Below are 24861 nucleotides of genomic sequence, written 5' to 3'. Positions count from 1 at the left end.
CTATACCAGGCACATTCTACAAGTTATCTTGCTACCCTTTGCCTTGCAACTTAAAAAAAATACTATACCTTTCCAAAAATTTACCTGGTGATGCATCATTAAGTCCAAGTATAAATTGCTGACAACCTTCATGATGTTATAATACTTGGCAATAAGCACCATTTGAATTATCTGTAACATATGCAGGACACAAACAAGCAGTATATTTACTCTTGGCATCAACATGTCCCACGATGGTAGTAACACACTAACGTTGACCTGTACAAAACATGAGGCCTGGTTAATCAGGGAAAAGGGATTAAAACATAACACCATTAAACCAATCACACACCAAAATGCGTGCTCTGCAAATTTGTCAACAAGCAAAGCTTGAATATGTAATACACAGTTACCTATAGTGTTACCTTTAACAACGGCAGACTGAATGTTTCTGCACATTTTAATATCGGAGAAACAACTGTTGTTATTGTATCCCTAATCAACATAAGAGTAATGATCGGCTTACACATTGATAATGATGCAGACATCAAGAAGAGTCACTAGAATAAGGAAGATAAGAAATTAGTAAGATAAAAATAAAATTAAAGCAACTAATTGCTAGTACAGCATGAAAATTGCAGAAAAACATTATATTAATATGAGAGTGGACATATTACATATCTTTTGATTTAAAAGATATAACATTAAATGTCATCTTTCAGTATAGAATAAGGCAGTTACTGCAGTATCTACAATTATTTGTACTTGTAACTGACTCTTGCAATGCTCTCATAGCTCCGAAATCTTTTACCTACTGTATATTGTAGGTTACCTCAACTTTAGCAAATTTAACTCTTAGGCTGCGATTATCGTCTATTGACGATCCCTAGGAGACTGTGATAATCATCTGAAGATGATTTAAACAATTATTGTCTGGGTTTTTACATACATGATGCAAAAATGGATATAATAGGTCTATGTGGATGTAACAGAGTTTGCCTTGACCCCATGAAAAAATCCTGCTACCATTTAGTGGAACAAATGTAGTTAACATCATGATGTATCTACATCAACACTGTATCTAGTGCTACCCAATTCCTCGATCTTTATGTACCTAATCCAAACAACTTTACCATTGTTATCATTGCTGTTTTTCTTATATGTGCTATCATTATGCTGTATTGTGCCTATTAATCTTTGTTAAATTACCAATCAAGCTGTCAGTGCAATCAATCAGAGCTACCGATGTACTTTAATATACCTACTAATCTCTCTCATCTCATTTTTTTCTTACAGTGTACCTGTTATCACTTTATAAATTTTGTTAGAATTCACTTACTTAAAATTATATATTAGATTAAGGACCTGCTCGAAACGTTGCGCGTACTAGCGGCTTTACAAGAATATTAACACCATGCTATGTATCCTCACAAACCCAATGTACCTTCTTGTATATAAATAAATAAATAAATAAATAAATAAATAAATAAATAAATAAATAAATAAAAGTTACTAGGGGTATGCGATCATCATCATATGACAATTTAAACAATTATTGTCTGGGTTTTACATGTTTGATGCAAATATGGATATAATAGCTCTCTGTGGATGTAAATAAAGAAAAACAAGTAATAAAACAATTAATGAAACTTCCGAGGATAAAAGAGGAAGCGTCAGCAAAGTTGAGCACCGAGCACTGACAAGTGCCAGACACAGCCTTGCACAGCTCCATCCAGTGAAACAATAAGTATTCACTTATTTTTGTGTTTTCTTACAGTTTGCATAGAAATTAATAATTCTATGCTGAAAAATTATTTTTTGTTAGTTTTTACTTTTTTTGTGCATAGGCGGGTATGGCCATTTTTCCATAGCCTCTGTATGAGGGTTAAGAGTCAGTCTATTGGGTTCCCTGCCATCTTGATGTATATGAGAGCCACTCTATCACAATGTTTATGACATACTGATGTTTGTATAAGTATGAGTGCCTGAATTTTGGTATTAATTAAGTGCTGCTGAGGTATTCCAGCATATTAGTCATTTACTGCAGGACATACCTAATGCTGACACCATGTCTGACGACATCACTGCTTATGGCTGTTTCCAAGCTGAACATGACGTTCTTTGTGCAACATTGCAATGCTTATGAGGAAAGAATCAGATGTTAAGCTAAATAAGGTGTGAGCTTAATCAACATGAAACTTCATTTTCTGGGGGAGCTCCGGGGAGCCTCCGGGACTCACCCAGAAAATGGCATTTCATTACATTCAACGCTGGTTTTTTGAACATGTGCTAAGTGAAAAAGTTCTCTCTCCAGATTCTAAATTGCTGAAATCAAGACTGCTGCACCTCCTTCAATGTCCACTGATGTACATTGTTTTCTGGGAATGGCAATTTAATGTTCTTGCTTCATTCCAGATTTCACTATAATTACCAAAGTTCTATGCGAGCTTCTAAAATAATGCTTCATGGTACTGAAGCGACATTGAGCAACACCCATTTTATGCTGTGAAAGATGCGCTTGTTTATGAGAATGAAACTACTGCTTACTTTGACCCATCACTGGGCACTGAGCTAACCATGGATGCTAATTCCATGGGTTTAGGTGCTGTTTTAGCCCAGCACCAACCTCGTCGGTCAAATTCCCGAACAGTAATTGCTTATGGTAGTAATTATCTCACCAATGTTGAAGAACAATACAGTCAGACAAAGAACAAAGCTCTTGCTCTTGTATTGGGCTGTGAACACTTTAATGTGTATCTACTTGGTGCCCCTTTTACCACAACAGTCCCAGACCATAAGCCATTAGAGATCATCTACAATAATCTAAAGTCCAAACCACTAACTCACAGAGAGATGGGCTGTCTACAACCATACAACTTTACTGTGAAGTACAAGCCAGGTGCTGGCAACTCTGCTGATTACATCAGTGGACATCCAGTCAACAGCTTCACCATCACTAAGCATCAGCAAGTTGCTGAGGAATATATTTGTACACTCTGTAACCTGTGATACAGTCCCTAAAGTGCTCACTCTTGGTGAGATCAATACTGATCAAATCAAATCAAAATCAAATCAAATCAAATATTTATTCAGGTAAAGTACATACATACAAGATGAGATACAAAACGTTGATAGATTTATAGATAGAGCTAGTACATACAATACTGAGATCATAAGAGGATCCAGCTCTGCAAGTAACAATAGATGTATTGGCTTGGATCAAAATTCCATGCATACCATCCCTAGGAGTAGACCACAATGCATTCAGAGAACTTGAATGTACAGTATCCAAACAAGATTAAGTGTTCAAATTCAAATGTACCCAATATGTACACTACAATACAGTATGTACATATGTACAATATGTACACTACAGTATGTACACTCAATATGTACACTGTATGTACACAATATGTATTGTTACACAATAATGAGACACCATGCTGTACTCACCTAGTTGTACTCACCAAGTTGTCCTTGTGGGGATTGAGCTTTGGCTCTTTAGTCTCGCCTCTCGACTGTCAATCAACCGGTGTACAGATTTTGGAAGCAATGGGGCTCTATCAAATCTACACTTGAAACTGTGTATGCAGTCAGCCTCCACCACATCACTGCCTAATGCATTCCACTTGTTAACTACTCTGACACTGAAAAAAATTTCTAATGTCTCTGTGGCTCATTTGGGTACTAAGTTTCCGCCTGTGTCCCCTTGTTCGTGTTCCGCCCATGCTAAGTAGTTTGTCTTTGTCCACTCTTGTAACGTAACAGAAGTGAAATGGAAAAAATAGAAATAAAAACTAAAGAATCTCATGGGGTTTGGGGAGGTAGAGAGGTAGAAGGGAGGTATGAGGATCTAGTAGTCAGGGAAAAGGGAAAGTTTAGAATGAGAGGGAGAAACTGAGATCAAGGAGGAGATTAGAAGAGTAGAAAGTAAGAGGTAGAAGAGTGCTAGAATAGTAGACAGATAGAAAGGTTGAAGGATAAAGTGCAGCTGCCACCATCCATTCAAGTTAGTTACTATAAGACAAGGAATGGAACTTGTCTGTACTTTAAGCTGTTATCAAATGTTAGCATGTATCAGCTGGAATCATGTACTTGTACATGCAAGAATCTATAAGTCAGTAAGCTCAGAGGGCTCTCCACTCTAGAGAGAAGACCTCCTGGAATTTCTTGTTGAATGCTTCACTCACCTCCTTGTCATTCTCTGTGTATTTGTTCTTCCCTTTACTCAGTTTCATCACTTGTTCCTTCAATGCTGTTTTCCTCCTGATGTGGCTGTGGAGTAGTTTTGGTTAGTTTCTGGCTTTACTCAAATTGTCTGTGAGGTACTCACAGGTACGCTGTGAGGTACTCGAATTGTCATCTCAACAGTTCTCCGGTAGAACGCTCTGAGGCTCACACATCGAAGACACCATGGCCTTATATGGACCAAACAGCTATGTGAAAATGTATTGTCTCCTGGCACTGACTGTCAAGCAAAGGACATGCATGATGTCTGAGTTCCTTGCCAAGGTGAGGTGGATACTGAAAAAGCCAGCAACCTTCACTACTATGTGGTGCACTACTAACAGAAATATCAATGGACTTCTGTGGACCAGTGCCAACTTGAAAGCACCTGATGGTAGCTATTGATGACCACTCATGTCAGCCAGAAGTTGAAATCATCACTTCTACAGTTGCAAAGTTTGTCATCACTAAACTCTTCAAGATCTTTTTAAGTCTTAGTATATCTGAAGTTGTCAAGACTGGCATTGGACAAAGCTTCAGCAACTTTGCTGAGTATATTGGATTCAAATACCATCGTGCGATGCCACTACACCCACAAGCAAACAAGAAGTCAAGTGATTCATGCAACTGCTCATGAAAGAGGAAGACTGTACTCATGCAGAAGGATGCTCTGGAAATAAGACATGAATGCTTTTCTCAGGATGCAACACCACTTGGAACACTAAGCAAGTCACCTGTTGAACTCTTTTTATGAATGTCCCATGAGGATCACAGTGTCTATTATGCTAGCTGAGGTAATTTCAAATTCAAATTCAAAATCAAATGTTTATTCAGGTAAAGTACATACATACAAAGAGTGATACAAACATTGATGGATTTATAGATAGAGCTAGTACATACAATGCCTAAAGCCACTATTACGCAAAGCGTTTCGGGCAGGAAAAACACTAAAGACTAAAACTTAATACTAATTGAGATTAAAGTATAAATTGTGTTGGGAAAATATAAAAATAAAAAAGGGGGGGAACATGGCAGAAAAATAGCAAATATACAATTTGGTCGACAAACAGCATTGTTTAAAATAGCAGACATGGGGTGACATTATAAGGGTAAGGTAGGTTACAGGGAGTTAATTAGGCAGTGCTTAGTTTTTATCTTAAATTGGTTGGGAGAGGTACAGTCTTTAACATAAATGGGAAGGTCATTCCACATTCTGGGTCCCTTGATTTGTAGAGCATTTCTAGTTTGATTAAGTCGTACTCTTGGAATATCAAATAAGTATTTGTTTCTGGTGTGGTGCCCATGGGTTCTGTTACAACTTTCTAAGAAGCTTTTAAGGTCCGGATTGACATTACAATTCAGAGTTTTAAATATATAGAGTACACATGAGAGGATGTGTAGTGACTTAAAATCTAACATATTCAGAGATTTGAGTAAGAGTACCGAGTGTTGTCTGGGGCCAGAGTTAGATATTGTTCTAATAGAAGCTTTGTGTTGGGTAATTAGATGACGTAGATGATTTTGGGTAGTAGAACCACAAGCACACATACCATAGTTGAGATAAGGATAGATGAGAGAGTAATAGAGTGTCACCAGGGCAGGGCGTGGTACATAATACCTAATCTTAGAAAGAATGCCAACAGTTTTAGAAACTTTTTTTGCTATATTTAGAATGTGTCCCTGGAAATTCAGCTTGTTATCGATGAGGACACCCAGGAATTTACTATCAACTTTACTACTGATTTGTATATTGTTTATTCTATTATTATTATTGACTATGTGTCAATAATAATAATAATAGAATGGGGGCTATTTCTGCGGGGATTCCCCACAGAAATATAAATAACATGAGTGCCAACACACTGTTGGATTACTTAGAACATTTCAACCACATATTAAGGAATTATTTCATAAACGTAATAGGATGCCAACAGATTAGAAAGAAATTAAAAAATCCATTCACAACATGCAGAAATGTTACATGTGAAATAATCCTGTTAGTAAGAATGTACACAGTCTATGATCCCACATACCGAATCTGTACAACAGTTGATTGAGAGTTGAGAGGCGGGACCAAAGAGCCAGAGCTCAACCCCCCGCAAGCACAACTAGGTGAGTATAACTAGGTGAGTACATCCTGTAAGTCTGTTATGAATTATTTTTAAATATTATTTACATTACAGTACAGTACTGTATTTACAAACATGGATATATTCCTTTGATAAGAAATATATACAGTATTTGTGTTTGTAAATAATATGAATTATATTTCAATAACATTAAATAATTGAAGTAAATGTTTAAACATATTGTTATGCTGGCCATATGCTCCACAAAACACAGGTGAAGTTGCTCATAACAAAAATACATACCATCTTGAAGTTATCTTGAGATGATTTCGAGGCTTTAGTGTTCCCGCGGCCCGGTCCTCGACCAGGCCTCCACCCCCAGGAAGCAGCCTGTGACAGCTGACTAACTTCCAGGTACTGTACCTATTTACTGCTAGATAACAGGGGCATCAGGGTGAAAGAAACTATGCCCATTGTTTCTCGCCGGCGCCTGGGATCGAACCCGGGACCACAGGATCACGCATCCAGTGTTCTGTCCGCTCAGCCCCAGGCTCCCTTTGACCATAGGTCAAACGTAGCCAGCAAATCTTAATGGAATAACTATGGAAATTTAGTTTGTACATAAAGTACACTATTAACATAAACATAAAAGTCCTTACCTGAATAAAGACCAGATGTGAAGCGACCAATGATGAGCATCTCGACTGAGCCAAATGTTTTACAGGCCATGAGCAGTAAGGCAGAACAAATACACAGCCAGTGGTTCACTAAGAAACTGGCACGTCTAAACAAGAAAAAAACAAGAGTTTTGTAGTGAATGACAGACCTGATTAATTAAAATTAATCTTAGTTAATCTAAGAATCAAATTAATCTATAAATTAACAATATCCAAATTTACCAAGTACATGCTAAGTTCCTTAATGTTCTAATTGATAACAAGTTGAATTTCCAGGGACAACAAAAACATAACTAAAAAAATTATAAAACTCTTTGGCATTTTTTATAAAATTAGATATTATATACCTTGACCTGCCCTGATAATGCTTTATTACTCTCTCATCTTTTCATATTACTCTCTGTCGGCTTCCTGTCCTCGTCGAGGCCATTAGTGTGTTAGTGGCCCTTAAGTAAATTCCTGTCCCGCCCAGGAATCAAACCCGAGATCCCAAAATGTGAGTCGAGAACAAAACCTACTGTACCCACGTACAATAGGTTTTGTGCATGGTACAAAGTTTTTTGTACAAAACCTAATGTACCCAAGTACAGTAGGCTGTGAACATTTTACAAAGGTTTTTGTACAAAACCTGTTGTACCCATGTACAGTAGGCTTTGTACATGGTACTAAGATTTTTGTACAAAACCTAATGTACCCATGTACAGTAGATTTTGTGCAAAGCAAAACCTATGACTATAAGTTTTGAACATAATGATGAGCAGAGATAAGGTTACCTTCCAATCCTGTCAGCGAGGCCAGCACCACACGAAGCTCCCACAGCCGCCCCACCTACAAATATGGCCACGATGATGGCCCAGAGTGAGACCTCTGCAGTGGCTGAGAGCTCCAGCCCATACTTCTCAAGGATCACAACTTTCACCCATGCTCGAATTATCTGAAATTATTCAATGTAAGGTAGCAGCTTTCAGTGCAGATTGTTTTAATCTCATTCTGTTATTCTATACATATAATCCTAACTACTCATCATTTTTTTTTAACAAACTTAGGTAGCAAATTGGCCTGAACTAGCAAAATCTCAATTTACCTTACCTGAATTTTACCTGAGGGCAACTAACATTCTGGTGGCCTCAATGAGGCAAGGAAGCAAACGGCTTGTCAAAGCTGTTGGCTTTGAAAAGTAAAATAAAGGTACTGTATAATAAAAAAGTGTCTAATTTCATCCTCATAGTTTCCTATCTTGTGCTTCAAACTCACACTGTATCTTGTACTACCCACTTCCCCAATATTAGTGCTGTACTTAGTACTTACGACACATATCCTTACCAGTGTAATCATCTCTGTCACCTTATGCTGTAGTTATTTGTTGATAAAAAAAACCTTGCTACAATGTACCCTTTCATCTAATTATTTAATCTAAATTTATTAGGAGACTTAATAAAATATTCCATATCGGGAAGACGTAATAAGACATCCTGTATTGGGAAGACCTAATAAAACATCCCATAATGGGGAGACCTAATAAAACATCCAATAACAGGGAGACCTAAAAATAAATAATAAAAACATCCTAAAAACCTAATAAAACATCCCGTATCAGGGAAGACCTAATAAGACATCCTGTAATGGGAAGACCTAATAAGACATCCCATACCAGGGACACGTATAAAGACATCCCGTATCGGGGACAACTATTAAGACATCCCGTACCAGGAACACATACTAAGCCATCCTGTACCGGGGACGTATTCAAACATCCTGTACCAGGGACATGTAATAAGACATCCCGTACCAGGGACTCATATTAAGATATCGTGTAATACATAAAACAATAAAATAAGAGAAGCAGCAGGTGTGCTGCTGTCAACACAGCCTGCCTGAGCATGAGGGTGGGGATGATTGATGACAATTAAGCCACTATAAGTGGTGGCATGGGCACAAGTAACCCGTGATGAGGGAGGAAAATGACATGGTGTATTGATAGGAAGGAGGTGAGGAGGAGACTCACCTCCTGTGGCGTGTTGATCACCCCCAGACAGTAGCCAGCCGGCAGGCCAGACCCTAGCATGCTCACGCTCACCGCCGCCACCAACCATAATGTCACCCTTGGCTTCCTCCTCGCCTGTGGAATATAAATAGTAAAGACATTTGTTATACTGACTTGCATAAAAAATACAAATTTCATAACTATTCAGCATAGGTGTTATATATATGAAAATGAGTTTTATTTATTTATTTATTTATTTATTTATTTATTTATGTATATACAAGAAGGTACATTGAGTTTATGAGGGTACATAGCATGGTGTTTAGAATCTTGTAAAGCCACTAGTACGCACAGCGTTTCGGGCAGGTCCTTAATCTAACAGATAATTTTAAGTAGGTAAATTCTAGCAAAATTTATAAAATGTTAATGGGTACATTGAAAGAAAAAAAATGAGAGAGATTAGTAGGTATATTAAAGCACATCGATAGCTCTGATTGATAGCATTGCCAGCTTGATTAATAATTTAACAAAGATTAATAGGCACAATACAGCATATTGCTAGCACATATATGAAGACAGCAATGATCACAATGGTAAAGTTGTTTGGATTAAGAACATAAAGATTGGGATATTGGGTAACACTAGATACAGAGCAATTTTAAGTGGCTTAAGCATTGTATGTACTAGCTCTATCTATAAATCTATCAATTTTTGTATAACCTCTTGTATGTATGTACTTTACCTGAATAAGCATTTGAATTTAAATTTGAATTAAGTCTGGATCCATTCCTGCAGGCAATTGAAACTGCACTCTCTCTACTATATTAATGGTTGCTATGTTGTTCCTATCGAACTCCTGTCTCCTCTAGCACCTCCGAAGGATACTTGATCAACCAGGCTGTGACTCATACGTCAGGCTGTGAGCAGCTGTGTCCAACAGCCTGGTTGACCAGACCAGCAACGAGGAGGCCTGGTCAAGGACAAGGCCGTGGGGACCTTGACCTCCGGAATCAAAGCAAGGTACGTACCAGGACTATACCTAAGTTCCAGGGCTATACATAAGTACCAGGACTATGCCTTTCCATTGGAGACTTTCGGCGCTGTGAAGAGGCGGAACCTGCTGCTTGGGTGACAGCTTCTCCTCCATATCAGCCTACCTAGTCTCCTGCGACTGATGGATGCCTACTACTACTATACCTAATTACCAGCAGGACTATACACACATACCAGGACTAGACAAAATAATATAACTTACGTGATCAGGGAGCGAGTTTGTCAGTAACTGTCCTTCTTCTGTGGCTGTGTTCGGCCTCTCCAATGTTCTTCCAACCCTTTCCTGACAATAACATTAAATACAAATATTTACCAATACAAAAAATAGATAATATACAGTAATTCATTACAGAGAAATGGGTGATATTCTAATTAGGTACTTGTGATTATGCGGAAGTAAGGTGGTTACGACATGTGGTGTTTCCTATGGGGAAGGGAAGGCCTTGGGGTGCCCCTACTGAAAGTCCAGCTCATTATTCTGATTTGTCACTCTAAAAGATCCAGCCTCCTAACCTAACCAGAAACGTACAAACCTAAGCAGCCCAACTAAGCTATCGACTGCGAAGCATAGAAAACGTAAATATTTGTGCGCTGTTACTTCTCATAACAGGTTGCATTTGTAACGTTGGTATCCATAAAGTAACATTCGCGACCTATATACCATAGAGAGTGGCACACTTAGTGCTTCTGCACACTCTTTTAGTATCCACAGTGAGTCTCTGTGTCACATTCAGCTCCAACAGGTTCATTTGACCTCATCACTGGTGAACTCAAATTCCTCCAAGGTTGCTTATTGGTTTGCCGTCTCCTCATATAGTACAGGGGTTTCTCCTTGCTCTATTGTGAAGACTTGAGAGAGAGAGAGAGAGAGAGAGAGAGAGAGAGAGAGAGAGAGAGAGAGTGTGTGTGTGTGTGTGTGTGTGTGTGTGTGTGTGTGTGTGTGTGTGTGTGTGTGTGTGTGTGTGTGTGTGTGTGTGTGTGTGTGTGTGTGTGTGTGTGTGTGTGTATGTGTGTGTGTGTGTGTGTGTGTGTGTGTGTGTGTGTGTACTCACCTAGTTGTACTCACCTAGTTGTGTTTGCGGGGGTTGAGCTCTGGCTCTTTGGTCCCGCCTCTCAACCGTCAATCAACAGGTGTACAGATTCCTGAGCCTATCAGGCTCTGTCATATATACACTTGAAACTGTGTATGGAGTCAGCCTCCACCACATCACCCCCTAATGCATTCCATTTGTCAACCACTCTGACACTAAAAAAGTTCTTTCTAATATCTCTGTGGCTCATTTGGGCACTCAGTTTCCACCTGTGTCCCCTTGTGCGTGTTCCCCTTGTGTTAAATAGACTGTCTTTATCTACCCTATCAATCCCCTTCAGAATCTTGAATGTGGTGATCATGTCCCCCCTAACTCTTCTGTCTTCCAGCGAAGTGAGGTTTAATTCCCGTAGTCTCTCCTCGTAGCTCATACCTCTCAGCTCGGGTACTAGTCTGGTGGCAAACCTTTGAACCTTTTCCAGTTTAGTCTTATCCTTGACTAGATATGGACTCCATGCTGGGGCTGCATACTCCAGGATTGGCCTGACATATGTGGTATACAAAGTTCTGAATGATTCTTTACACAAGTTTCTGAATGCCGTTCGTATGTTGGCCAGCCTGGCATATGCCGCTGATGTTATCCGCTTGATATGTGCTGCAGGAGACAGGTCTGGCGTGATATCAACCCCCAAGTCTTTTTCCTTCTCTGACTCCTGAAGAATTTCCTCTCCCAGATGATACCTTGTATCTGGCCTCCTGCTCCCTACACCTATCTTCATTACATTACATTTGGTTGGGTTAAACTCTAACAACCATTTGTTCGACCATTCCTTCAGCTTGTCTAGGTCTTCTTGAAGCCTCAAACAGTCCTCTTCTGTTTTAATCCTTCTCATAATTTTAGCATCGTCCGCAAACATTGAGAGAAATGAATCGATACCCTCCGGGAGATCATTTACATATATCAGAAACAAGATAGGACCGAGTACAGAGCCCTGTGGGACTCCACTGGTGACTTCACGCCAATCGGAGGTCTCACCCCTCACGGTAACTCTCTGCTTCCTATTGCTTAGATACTCCCTTATCCACTGGAGCACCTTACCAGCTACACCTGCCTGTCTCTCCAGCTTATGTACCAGCCTCTTATGCGGTACTGTGTCAAAGGCTTTCCGACAATCCAAGAAAATGCAGTCCGCCCAGCCCTCTCTTTCTTGCTTAATCTGTGTCACCTGATCGTAGAATTCTATCAAGCCTGTAAGGCAAGATTTACCCTCCCTGAATCCATGTTGGCGATTTGTCACGAAGTCCCTTCTCTCCAGATGTGTTACCAGGTTTTTTCTCACGATCTTCTCCAACACCTTGCATGGTATACAAGTCAAGGACACTGGCCTGTAGTTCAGTGCCTCTTGTCTGTCGCCCTTTTTGTATATTGGGACCACATTCGCCGTCTTCCATATTTCTGGTAGGTCTCCCGTCTCTAGTGACTTACTATACACTATGGAGAGTGGCAAGCAAAGTGCCTCTGCACACTCTTTCAGTACCCATGGTGAGATCCCATCTGGACCAACAGCCTTTCTAACATCCAGATCCAGCAGGTGTCTCTTGACCTCCTCTCTCGTAATTTCGAACTCCTCCAAGGCCGCCTGGTTTACCTCCCTTTCTCCTAGCACAGTGACCTCACCCTGTTCTATTGTGAAGACCTCCTGGAACCTCTTGTTGAGTTCCTCACACACCTCTCTGTCATTCTCTGTATACCTGTCCTCGCCTGTTCTAAATTTCAATACCTGTTCTTTCACTGTTGTTTTCCTTCTGATGTGACTGTGGAGTAGCTTTGGTTCGGTCTTGGCTTTGTTTGCTATATCATTTTCAAAATTTTTCTCTGCTTCTCTTCTCACCCTGACGTACTCATTCCTGGTTCTCTGGTATCTCTCTCTGCTTTCTGGTGTTCTGTTATTCCGGAAGTTCCTCCACGCCTTTTTGTTCAGTTTCTTCGCTTCCATACATGCCCTATTATACCATGGATTCTTCTGTTGCTTCTCGGATTTTTCCCTTTGGGCCGGGATGAACCTGTTTACTGCCTCCTGACACTTTTGGGTAACATAGTCCATCATACCCTGTACAGACTTGTCTCTGAGGTCTGTGTCCCAAGGTATTTCACTTAGGAAACTTCTCATCTGAGTGAAATACCTTGTGTGTGTGTGTGTGTGTGTGTGTGTGTGTGTGTGTGTGTGTGTGTGTGTGTGTGTGTGTGTGTGTGTGTGTGTGTGTGTGTATGTGTATGTATGTGTGTGTGTGTGTGTGTGTGTGTGTGTGTGTGTGTGTGTGTGTGTGTGTGTGTGTGTGTGTGTGTGTGTGTGTGTGTGTGTGTGTGTGTGTGTGTGTGTAATTACCTAAGTGTAATTAGCTAAGTGTAGTTACAGGATGAGAGCTACGCTCGTGGTGTCCCGTCTCCCCACCTGTGTGTGTGTGTGGTGTGTGTACTCACCTAGTTGTGTTTGCAGGGGTTGAGCTCTGGCTCTTTGGTCCCGCCTCTCAACCGTCAATCAACAGGTGTACAGATTCCTGAGCCTATCGGGCTCTATCATATCTACACTTGAAACTGTGTATGGAGTCAGCCTCCACCACATTACTTCCTAATGTGGTGGTCAAATGGTTGACTATTTGCCAACCACTCTGACACTAAAAAAGTTCTTTCTAATATATCTGTGGCTCATTTGGGCACTCAGTTTCCACCTGTGTCCCCTAGTGCGTGTGCCCCTTGTGTTAAATAGCCTCTCTTTATCAACCCTGTCGATTCCCTTGAGAATCTTGAATGTGGTGATCATGTCCCCCCTAACTCTTCTGTCTTCCAACGAAGTGAGTTTTTTTTTTGTGTGTGTGTGTGTGTGTGTGTGTGTGTGTGTGTAACCATAGTAACAGGTGAGGATGCACAAAGCCTCACCCACACCCCCAACCACCGCCTGGCGCCACCCACTAAGCTAATCAATAAGTTCCGCCCATACAGCAGACAGTCTGCAGTCAAGCTGTTTCCACTAGACAGCCTCACCTCACCATCTGACACTATCCAGTTTGAGTCAGAAGAAATCCTTTCTCAGTCACCTTGACATGAAATGTTTATTGAGGAATATTTGTCAAGTCTAAATTTAGCTATACCAGTGTGGCCTTGTTATTGTCGTGACTGACTTTCATAAAGGCGAGCATTTTATCTATTCACCTAGTTGTGCTTGCGAGGGTTGAGCTCTGCTCTTTCGGCCCGCCTCTCAACTGTCAATCAACTGTTTCTACTACTACTACCTTTTTTTTCCACACCACACACACACACACACACACACCAGGAAGCAGCCCGTGACAGCTGACTAACTCCCAGGTACCTATTTACTGCTAGGTAACAGGGGCATAGAGTGAAAGAAACTCTGCCCATCATTTCTCACCGGCGCCCGGGATCGAACCGGGACCACAGGATCACGCGACCAGCGTGCTGTCCGCTCGGCCACCGGCTCCCCAAATGTATGTATGTATATAAATATAAATATATATAAATATATATATATATATATATATATATATATATATATATATATATATATATATATATATATATATATATATATATATATACAGATCCTCGGTGAGGATCCACAAGGTCAGGTTGGTATTAAATGGTATAAATTAGAGTAATTCTGACCGATTAAATCTGCGCGGGCAGCAGTTAATGAGTACTGTTAGGAGGTTCTTGGCGCTCGGACTCTTTGAAGCAGTCCTCGTTGGCGCAGTGGTAAGACACTCGCCCGGCGCTTCACCAGCGATTTGGTGCGGGGTTTTTATCCTGGCCGGGGAGGATAGACCGGGTGCTAATCCTTAACTAGAGCCTGTGTTCACCCAGCAGTGATTGGGTACCTGGCTGTTAAAGGATTCGGCGGGTCGTATTCCGGGGAACATAGGATTAAGGAGTTGCCCGAAACGCTATGCGTGCTAGTGGCTGTACAAGAATGTAAGAGGTCGTGTATATATAAATAAATCAATCCATCTTGCCAGTGAGACTCGCAGCCAGCCAGCCAGCCAGCACACTCCGCCTGACCGACATCCGTGCCCGCCAGACGGTACCAGCTGACTGTACCGTCACTCCCGCCTGGAGCCTCCCCACGTGCTCCCACGGGGCCCCGCCGCCATCAACCACCTTTGATTGTTATCTTATAAGCTCACGGATTGCCAAGGTGTGATCGTGAAAACGCCGGGCGAGATCAAGGTTGCTGAACCACAAACAGCAACAGCCTCCTTTGTCAGGCGGCTAGCAGGGACGCCAGACCTAGGCCGACCGGGGTAGTAAGCTGGTGACACAGCTGGTTGACCAGACCACACACTAGAAGTTGAAGGGACGACGACGTTTCGGTCCGTCCTGGACCATTCTCAAGTCGATAGTGAGATAGTGAATCGACTTGAGAATGGTCCAGGACGGACCGAAACGTTGTCGTCCCTTCAACTTCTAGTGTGTGGTCTGGTCAACATACTTCAGCCACGTTATTGTGACTCATCGCCTGCACACAGCTGGTGCTTGGTGTTGTGGTGACCAGCTGGTGACACAGCTGGTGACACAGTACGGGAGGGCGCGGGTTGCATGAGGTAAGATAATGAGGGGTCCCCACACCCCACCTCACCTCAGGTGTCAACACTGCACAGTTACATCAATGTTATCACCATAACCCCCCCCCCCTCCCACACACAAACCTCTCACCTTCTCTCTGTAATATTATAATTGTTCGTATTCATATAATATACATAAGCACATATTATTTAGGTATATTTGTGGGCACAGGCCTTGCATATTACATATAACTATTAACATGCTAAGCGTTTAACATACTGGGCCAGGTGTTCTTAACAGGGAGGATGAATTGAAACCACCACGTTTCGGTCCGTCCTCAACCATTATCAAATCCTGTCATAATACGACTTGATTTGGCCCGAAACGCTATGCGTGTTACTGGCTTTACTAGAACGTAAAAACAGCAATGATATGTATTCCTCATAAACCCAGTGTACCTTCTTGTATATATATAAGTAAATATATCAAGGTGGTAGAGGGCTGGAAACGTCGTAGTTTCTCCATCTCGTGATGTGTGGCTTAGTCATCATATCTTCAGCCACGTTACTGAGACTCATCGTCTGCTTAACACGGAGTATACACACCCTTTAGGGGCACGGAATTATCACACTCTGTAACTGTACTTGGATTCCATGTTTTGATTCCACAAAAATGGCATTCAAAACTCACTGGCAATACCTACCTTGTATATTTGTGATTCGCCCTTTTCCTGTAAATATAATATCATAGAATCTATCATCAAAAAAGGCAGAAAGAGCTGAGCAGAAAACTGCCGTCCGATCAGCTTGACATCTGCAAGTTCAGGAAGAGAATCCTCAGGGAGGGAATCATTCGCAGTCTTTCAGTGCACAGTTTTGTAAAGTCAACGCAACACGGGTTTGTTACAAATAGGCCCTGCCTCACAAACTTGTTCACATTTCTGGAAACTATAACCGGGTACTCAGTAAAGAGCCTTACGGTGCATATAGTATACATGGATTGCGGTATATACTAAATGTGGTAAGTGGGGTACCACAGGAGTCCATTTTTGGACCAATCCTTTTTGTCATATACATCAATGACACAGATGACAATATTACATACCACATCATCAAATTTACAGATGACAGTAACATTTATGGTTAAGTGGGAAATTAAAATTATATTGAAGACTTACAAAATCTACATGAACTTCACAAATGGTCAGAAAACTGGTAAATGTTATTTAATATCGACAAATGCAAGACCCTTCATGTGGGGCATAACAACCCACGCCACAACTACCAAATTAATAACATTACCTTGCAGCAGACTGGTGAAGAAAACGACCTTGGCGTCATAATCAATCATTCACTGCAAGTTGCACAACAAGTGGGAACAGCAGTGAATAAAAGCTAAGCAAATCTTAAGAATAATCAAGCGTCCTTTACCTTTAAGGAAAAGAAGGTAGTGATTCAACTGTATAATTGTCTGGAGCGACCCTACTTGGATTATTATTGCCAAGGATGGAGACCTCATCTCCAGAAGGACATAGCTGCTCTGGAGAAAGTGCAACACCGGACAACAAAAATCATTCCAGAACTAAGTCAACTCATGTATCAGGAGCGGTTGAGAGCCACGGGGCTAACAACACTGTAAACCAGTCATGACAGGGCGGAGCTCATCGAAACTTTTAAAATACTGAACAATTTGGAGGATGTTAATGTGGACAATTTTTTTAGAAGGTGAGATGTAACACAAACAAGGATCAACGGCATCACGCTCAACAAGCCACAATGTTGGGCTGAGAACAGATGTTTCTTCACCCACAGGGTTATTAACCCCACGGAACAGGTACTATTATTAACCCATGGAACAGGAAGCCTACAGGTGCCTCTAGAACATTCGGGGAAGCCTACAGGTACCTGTAGAACATTCTGGGTTACATAAGCCAGCCAAGGTGTTGATGAGGGTGGGCGAGCGGGAACCCCGCGGCGACAACCGCTTGTTCAGCTGTCATAAAGACCAGTGTTGGCTCTACACATTCTCTGGGTCCTCTTGGGTATATTTAGGCGTGGCGGGAGGGAGGACTGCTTCGTGTGACGGTGTCGGTGTGGCGTCACATGATTGTACTGGGACGGTGTGACGGTGTCGGTGTGGCGTCACATGATTGTACTGGGACGGTGTGACGGTGTTGGTGTGGCGTCACATGATTGTACTGGGACGGTGTGACGGTCTTGGGTGTATAGTTTATTAGAACTAAGATCTCCAGGTGTTGTTAGAATTTAGAGCTTAAGATGTTGACAGAACGTAGCTCTCCAGAGTCTTATAGAACTTAGTCCTCTAGAGGTTGATAGAACTTAACCCTCTAAAGGTTGACAGAAATGATCCTTCCAGAGCTTGAGAGAGCTTACAAGCCTCCTGAGGGAGAGGAAAGTTAGTCCTCCAGATGGAGATGGACCTCAAGGCCAACACCAAGGAGGAAGAGCAACTTTCCTCTGTGTTCTGAGCAAGCCTGGCTACATAGCAAGCCTGGCAACATACGTTATATTTACCCTCAAGTTGAGTGCATAGTGCGCCGCACTCTCAATATTACCTCTCTTTCCTCTACTGCCTTTTGTCTAAATTTTCACATACTATAAACCAAAAAATGTACAAATATTTCTAGATCCATTGGAAGTGAGTGAAAAAGACAGTGTCGGGTTTACGGAATTACGGGATAATATATTGGTGTATTTATTATTATTAATTCAACCCGTCCTCTCAAAAAGAACGTCACTTTTCGCTGGTATGCGCACTATGGCCAAATTTGGACGTAATTTGAAATGAAATCGACTCACAAAAGTGACGTTCTGTTCCGTTTTCTGTTTGAGCCGTCCGGCGTACGCGCAGAGGTTATAAGAGGACACTTTAAATTTATTATTAGCCCGAAGTTGAACAAATACAAAACTCTGTGGACTCAGCCATGAATATTTCACATCATCCCTCAAGCCAACCACTCCAACGAACCCAACTTTGATCAGACTATTGTCAAATGAGTTGGGATTATATTATATTACTCAGTGTTCTAGACGCTGTGGAAGTGGGTGGACAAGCAGGAGGTAGATTGTGGAATGACAGAGCCCAAGTTGGGTTCATATGATGCATGTAAAGATATAGAAACAAGTAATAATGCCATAGTTGGGGAGACAACCTCGGAGCAAAGGATCAAAAGGTAATGGACTCTTATGTAAGGCGCCGTGAGGCCAGGAAGCACCAGGTGTGTACTAGAGGCACCACACCAGCACCAGGTGTGTACTAGAGGCACCACACCAGCACCAGGTGTGTACTAGAAGCACCACGCCAGCACCAGGTGTGTACTAGAGGCACCACACCAGCACCAGGTGTGTACTAGAGGCACCACACCGGGGAGAACAAGGCCTTATATACAAGGAGGCGTCGGGAAATGTGGAAAATTTTTAATGAAATATTTCCGTCAGATTAAGTTAATATGATCACTAAGTGAAGGTGCAGAGTTGGAGAGAGTAAGAGGGTCGGAGCGCCGGCCCTCTGGGTGGTGGTGGACCCAACAACCTTCAACAACCTGGGTATGGAAGGTTAACAATGGTGAGGAACAGTGCGGGGCACGTCAGGCCCGGGACACACCACCACGCTACAAGCCTCATATAATCACTGCCACACTGTCAAGTGTTCACCAGTATATTATCACGTTATATGACAAAGAGTGCTGGGAAGACGGGACACCACGAGCGTAGCTCTCATCCTGTAACTACACTTAGGTAATTACGCTTGTACTCACCTATCTCTTGTATACTCATCTAGTTGTATTTGTGGGGTATGAGGCACGGCTCTTGGGCCCCGCCTCTCTGTACTTAAGCATTGGTATTAGGTTCCAAATCTTTGGATGGAGCTTGCCTACACACTGAACCTCTTAGCCAGTTTCACATGTTCACTACTCTGACACTTAGTTCCTTACTATGGGTACTTAGTTCCCATCTCTGTCCCCTTGTTCGTTTACTATCCGTGCTAAACGGGTCTGCCCTATCATTTCACCTGAGAATTTTGCATGAGGCAATCATGTCTCCCCCATTTCATCTCTTCGAGTGACATGTGGTATAATTCCTTTAGTCTTTCCACTTAGCTCATACCTCCCAGCTCTGGAACTAGTCTGGTAACCTCTAAATTTTCTCCAGCTTCGCTTTTGTGTTTAGTGAGATAAGGATTCCGCGCTGGTGCCGCATATGCCAGAATTGGTCTGATCTCATATTCATCCTGTGAACGGTAGTTTATTGTGCACCGCATACACATCAATATGAGTAATTCCTGAATATGAAAAAACAGAATTGGCCTAGTTAACAAAAGAAGAAGTTAAGAGATAGTCCTCATTGTTTAACACTCAATATAACACGAGGAGCAAGAGTGGGGCGGGGGTACCCACTGGACAAGCAAGAGTGAGGCGGGGGTACCCGCTGGACAAGCAAGAGTGGGGCGGGGTTACCCACTGGACAAGCAAGAGTGGGGCGGGGGTACCCACTGGACAAGCAAGAGTGGGGCGGGGGTACCCACTGGACAACACCACACACCAGGACGCACCAGTCTCCACAAGCACACGTGACAGTCAGGTGTGTGACTGACCTTCAGTAGTAACCAGCCACAGTTGTACACAACATGTGTGTGTATAACCTTCAACACCTGACGTATCATGTCTCAGTGTTTGTGCACTATACTCTGTGATAGATAACACAGCCACTAACACGGTGTTTAGCTAGGTGGGAGGAGACCCGTGAACGTACCACCATCACCTACTCACAACCCGATGGTTCCGAGTGCGATTCCCGGACAAGGCAACCCGTTTCCTTTCGTCACCATTTGGTCACCATTTGGTCCGGGAGACATCTCCCGTCACGCGGGTGTTGTCGCACCACCACAGATCTCCAGTATCATCTATTGATACTGGTGATGGCTCAAAAGGGCCACCACTTACGAGCTACTCATGCCCGTGCCACCTTTTGGGTGGCTTCATGTTCATCTTAACACATTCACGTGGGAGACATCTCCCGTCACGCAGGGTGCAGTCGCACCTCCACAGATCTCCAGTATAATCTATTGATACTGGAGATGGCTCAAAAGGGGCCACCATGTACGGGCTATTGATGCCTGTGCCACCTTTTGGGTGGCTTCATCTTCATCTTAATACATTAACAAGGGAGACATCTCCTGTCATGCTGGGTGCATTCCCACCTCCACAGATCTCCAGTATCAGCTCTTGATACTGGTAATGGCTCAAAAGGGCCACCACTTACGGGCTATTCATGCCCGTGTCACTTTTGGGTGGCTTAATCTTCATCAATCAATTCCTTACGTCATGTACTGGTTCAGTAAATAGGTACTAAGGAGTTATGGGACTGTTGTGGGTTGCATCCTGGGTAACCACATGTTGGCCTAGTGTTACCTCTGTACCCTTTAGGGGACCCCATACCTATCCTGTGGGCGGTAGTGGACGCCCATACCCATGCTGTGAGCGGTAGTGGACCCCATACCTATCCTGTGGCCGGTGGTAGACACCCATACCTATCCTGTGGGCGGTAGTGGACCCCCATACCCATCCTGAGGGCGGTAGTGGACCCCCATACCCATCCTGTGGGCGGTAGTGGACCCCATACCTATCCTGTGGGCGGTAGTGGACCCCATACCCATCCTGTGGGCGGTAGTGGACCCCCATACCCATCCTGTGGGCGGTAGTGGACCCCCATACCTATCCTGTGGGCGGTAGTGGACCCCATACCCATCCTGTGGGCGGTAGTGGACCCCCATACCCATCCTGTGGGCGGTAGTGGACCCCCATACCTATCCTGTGGGCGGTAGTGGTTTTGCATATTAATAGTTTTAGGCTTTGCACGTCATTTACCTATTAATCCTCCAGTGTACATGTATCTTATGTATGTATGTATGCCTGGAGGTACTCTTGCCTAAATAAAATATCATAATTATTATTATAGGTACAGATACAATGTTTATCAACAACGGGCCGGAGAACAATGACAAGTGGAGTGTTTAGGCTAAGGGACTCACATTTGTGGTGAGCTAGTGTCATATTTTGACGTGTTTATCATACACACACTCCGCCCCTACCCCCCCTTCCCTTCCCTGTGGATGTTGGTGGTGGTGGAAAGGTTATCATCATCATCCACATTTACAATTAGCAAATTGATGATATTTGGCTTAAATTTGTGACAGTAGATTTTTTTAATTATTGACAAATGTCGTCTTGTACATCTGTTTTCAAGCTGTCCTGAAATTCATTTTATCTTTTCGCCCCTTCACTACATAGTGACGTGGGCGAGCCATTATTTTTGATAACATAGTTCACATTTGGTCAGGTATAAAGCCTATATACTCAGATCTTCACATTTGGTGAGGCCTACGTCACTACCAGGCGATTTTAATACGTGTTCAAATCAACACAGCCTAGTTTAGATATGATAATTGGTGTTGTTTGGTAAACCATTTGTAAACCTTGGTGTACTGGAGCACCATACATAGGTGCCGTATGGGGCGACCAGCGAGGTGAAGCCTAGGATAGTGAATCACTTTAGGTACTTTACGAGATCACTGTAGGTACTATACAACACGTCAACGAGATTAAGTAGGAGTCCTATACAACGAGATGTGTTGTATAGTACATACAGTGATCTTGTTGTTGTGTTGTATAGTACCTAAAGTACTAAATTTTGGAACGGAATTTAATTGATAATTGAGTCTGCCATAATCAGTGTCCAAATCTTCTCAATGTTAGTACTGGTATGTACAAACTTGACCCAGTTTTAAGTTACAATATTGCACAACAGTTGAAAAAACTACGATAGGGAGGGTTACAATGTCTCATAACAATATTATAATCATATGTGTGTGTTCAATGAGGCTTTTTCTTTCATCTTTTATACTAATCTCTTACCTCTTAATCCTATATATATATATATATATATATATATATATATATATATATATATATATATATATATATATATATATATATATATATATATATTTATATATATATATATATATATATATATATATATATATATATATATATATATATATATATATATATAAACAAACACTCAAGAACATCACTAATTAATAAAGTATTAACAATCGTTGTTCTTACGCTAATTATTTGAAAAGGTTAATGCAAAAATTTATGTTACAGAAAAAGCCCTAATACCTACAAGTAATTATGTCTGCGATGTCTTCATAATGTAAGTCTAATTACATCACACTTAACATTTATTAACATAATTAATAATGGTTGTGTTTATGGACCACGAGCCCAGGGGCGACTCACCAGTGTGTCCTCGCTGGTGACGATGGGAGGATGCTCGCTCTCCTCTCTTATCAATGCCTTTTCTGCCATGCTGCTCACACCGTTTCTATTCAACACAATCTTTTCTTATCTGCCTCTTGCTGAAGCTACAGAAACAAAGCTTTAAATATGCCGGGAAGAAAAGATGTCGTCAACGTTCCGTTTAGAGATAGTGAGGAGAGAGCACATGGCAAGATCGATGAGCCCGGCGTGTGTGCGCGTGTGTGGTGGGAGCGGCAGCATCCACCTCCTTTAACGCGTCGTGGGTGACTGCCAGACTAGCCAGCAGCAAGGTTGCCAGATCCAAATTGCTGAAAGTAGCGACCTGACGTTTAAAAGTAGCGAATTTGTAATTGAAGTAGCCCAATATTTTGTTTAGTAGCTGATATGGTTTTCAGAGCAATATATATTTTAATACATAAAGTAACATTGCATGATTGTATGAATATTATCACTGTATATATGTATATATAATAAAAAAGTGATAATTAAATAACACAAATATTTGTTGTATGAAGCATAATTTACTTGGTAAATTATGTTTCACGCAGGAAATATTAGTATGTTTTCCAATTATCACTTTTTTTATTATATATGAGTGTGGAATCCCACCACGTCTTCACAATTGAAGACTATCAAGAAGAGCTTGTCCATCTGCTCCACAACCTTATTCTTGTATATTGCAGACTTACATGTTATCACTGACATGGGTGATGTCAAATGATGAGCAAGAAGTCTTTTTCTTCAAGATATGTTTTGACTCTTAAGATCGATGTCAAAAGCTATAGTCCCGTTCAATTTCTCGGTTTAGTTTTCCCAGACGTACGAAATACTTTATAAAATACTCGTTCACCCAGGGCATTACTGAGTGGTAAGCTGTATATTTTCCATGTAATCTCAGTCTCAGCAGCGTTCTTCACAGTTATTGCCTTGGTCCAAAGTGATGATCCAGATGTTGGAATTTGTCCCTCACAAGTGTTGGCGCAGTCACTTGATAACAGTATACGACGCACACTTTCAATTTCACTAAGCTTAGACTGCATGCTAATCTTAAGTCAGCTAGAACTAATGGAAGATCTGAAAATGGTGGCCGTGTGTGGCTAAGGCATATGCTAGATGAGAGATTTGTCACTTATCGCTGGGTACTTAAGTTGTCACCAGAAGTGTTGACCTCTCCGCCTGCAGCCACCGACCCCACAGCACGCCCTCCTCCCTGGAGCCAATGCTCACACTGGCACACTTTATCAGGGGTGCCGTCATAGGCAGACCCCGGCGCCACTTCCTAACCACCGCGTTATAACTCCCCTTCTTGGGTGCTAACTTTGGGTACAGGTAACTGGTTAATCGCCCACAATTCCTCACGCACCCTCGTACATTGCTATGCTTTCGGCCTCTTCTACTCCGTTGTTTGTTGTTATAGATTCAGCTACTCGGAACCAGTTCCAAGTAGCACGGGCTATGGTGAGCCCGTAGTGGACTTACCTGGCACAGGAGCGGGACAAGTAGCACGGACTATAATGAGCCCATAGTGGACTTACCTGGCACAGGAGCGGGACAAGTAGCACGGACTTTGATGAGCCCATAGTGGACTTACCTGGCACAGGAGCGGGACAAGTAGCACGGACTATGATGAGCCAATAGTGGACTTACCTGGCACAGGAGCGGGACAAGTAGCACGGACTATGATGAGCCCGTAGTGGACTTACCTGGCACAGGAGCGGGACAAGTAGCACGGACTATGATGAGCCCGTAGTGGACTTACCTGGCACAGGAGCGGGACAAGTAGCACGGGCTATGATGAGCCCATAGTGTACTTACTGGCACAGGAGCGGTGCTGTGTCGGTTGCCAAAAGTCGCCCAATTCGCTACTTTTAGCCCAATGTGGCAACACTGCGGCTGAGTTGCCGCTGACAGTGTG

General features: G+C 42.2%; 1 protein-coding gene across 1 annotated transcript in view; it reads right to left on the bottom strand.

Moving 5' to 3' along the window:
* Nucleotides 1-24155, bottom strand: part of LOC123747086 (solute carrier family 2, facilitated glucose transporter member 1) — a 44254-nt gene extending 20099 nt beyond the window's left edge. Inside the window, exons 1-6 of the mRNA XM_045729094.2 lie at nucleotides 23636-24155; nucleotides 22926-23254; nucleotides 10192-10272; nucleotides 8958-9071; nucleotides 7726-7886; nucleotides 6935-7059 (exon numbers count right to left, since the gene is read on the bottom strand). Of these exons, the coding sequence (XP_045585050.2) occupies nucleotides 6935-7059; nucleotides 7726-7886; nucleotides 8958-9071; nucleotides 10192-10272; nucleotides 22926-22994 (550 nt within the window). The 5' untranslated portion in view covers nucleotides 22995-23254; nucleotides 23636-24155. The remainder of the gene's footprint in view (nucleotides 1-6934; nucleotides 7060-7725; nucleotides 7887-8957; nucleotides 9072-10191; nucleotides 10273-22925; nucleotides 23255-23635) is intronic.
* Between the last annotated feature and the right edge of the window lie 706 nt (nucleotides 24156-24861).

Source organism: Procambarus clarkii, chromosome 87, assembly GCF_040958095.1.
Source record: "Procambarus clarkii isolate CNS0578487 chromosome 87, FALCON_Pclarkii_2.0, whole genome shotgun sequence".
In the NCBI taxonomy this organism is placed as follows: Eukaryota; Metazoa; Arthropoda; class Malacostraca; order Decapoda; family Cambaridae; genus Procambarus; species Procambarus clarkii.
This window is presented reverse-complemented; position numbering and strand designations above follow the sequence as displayed.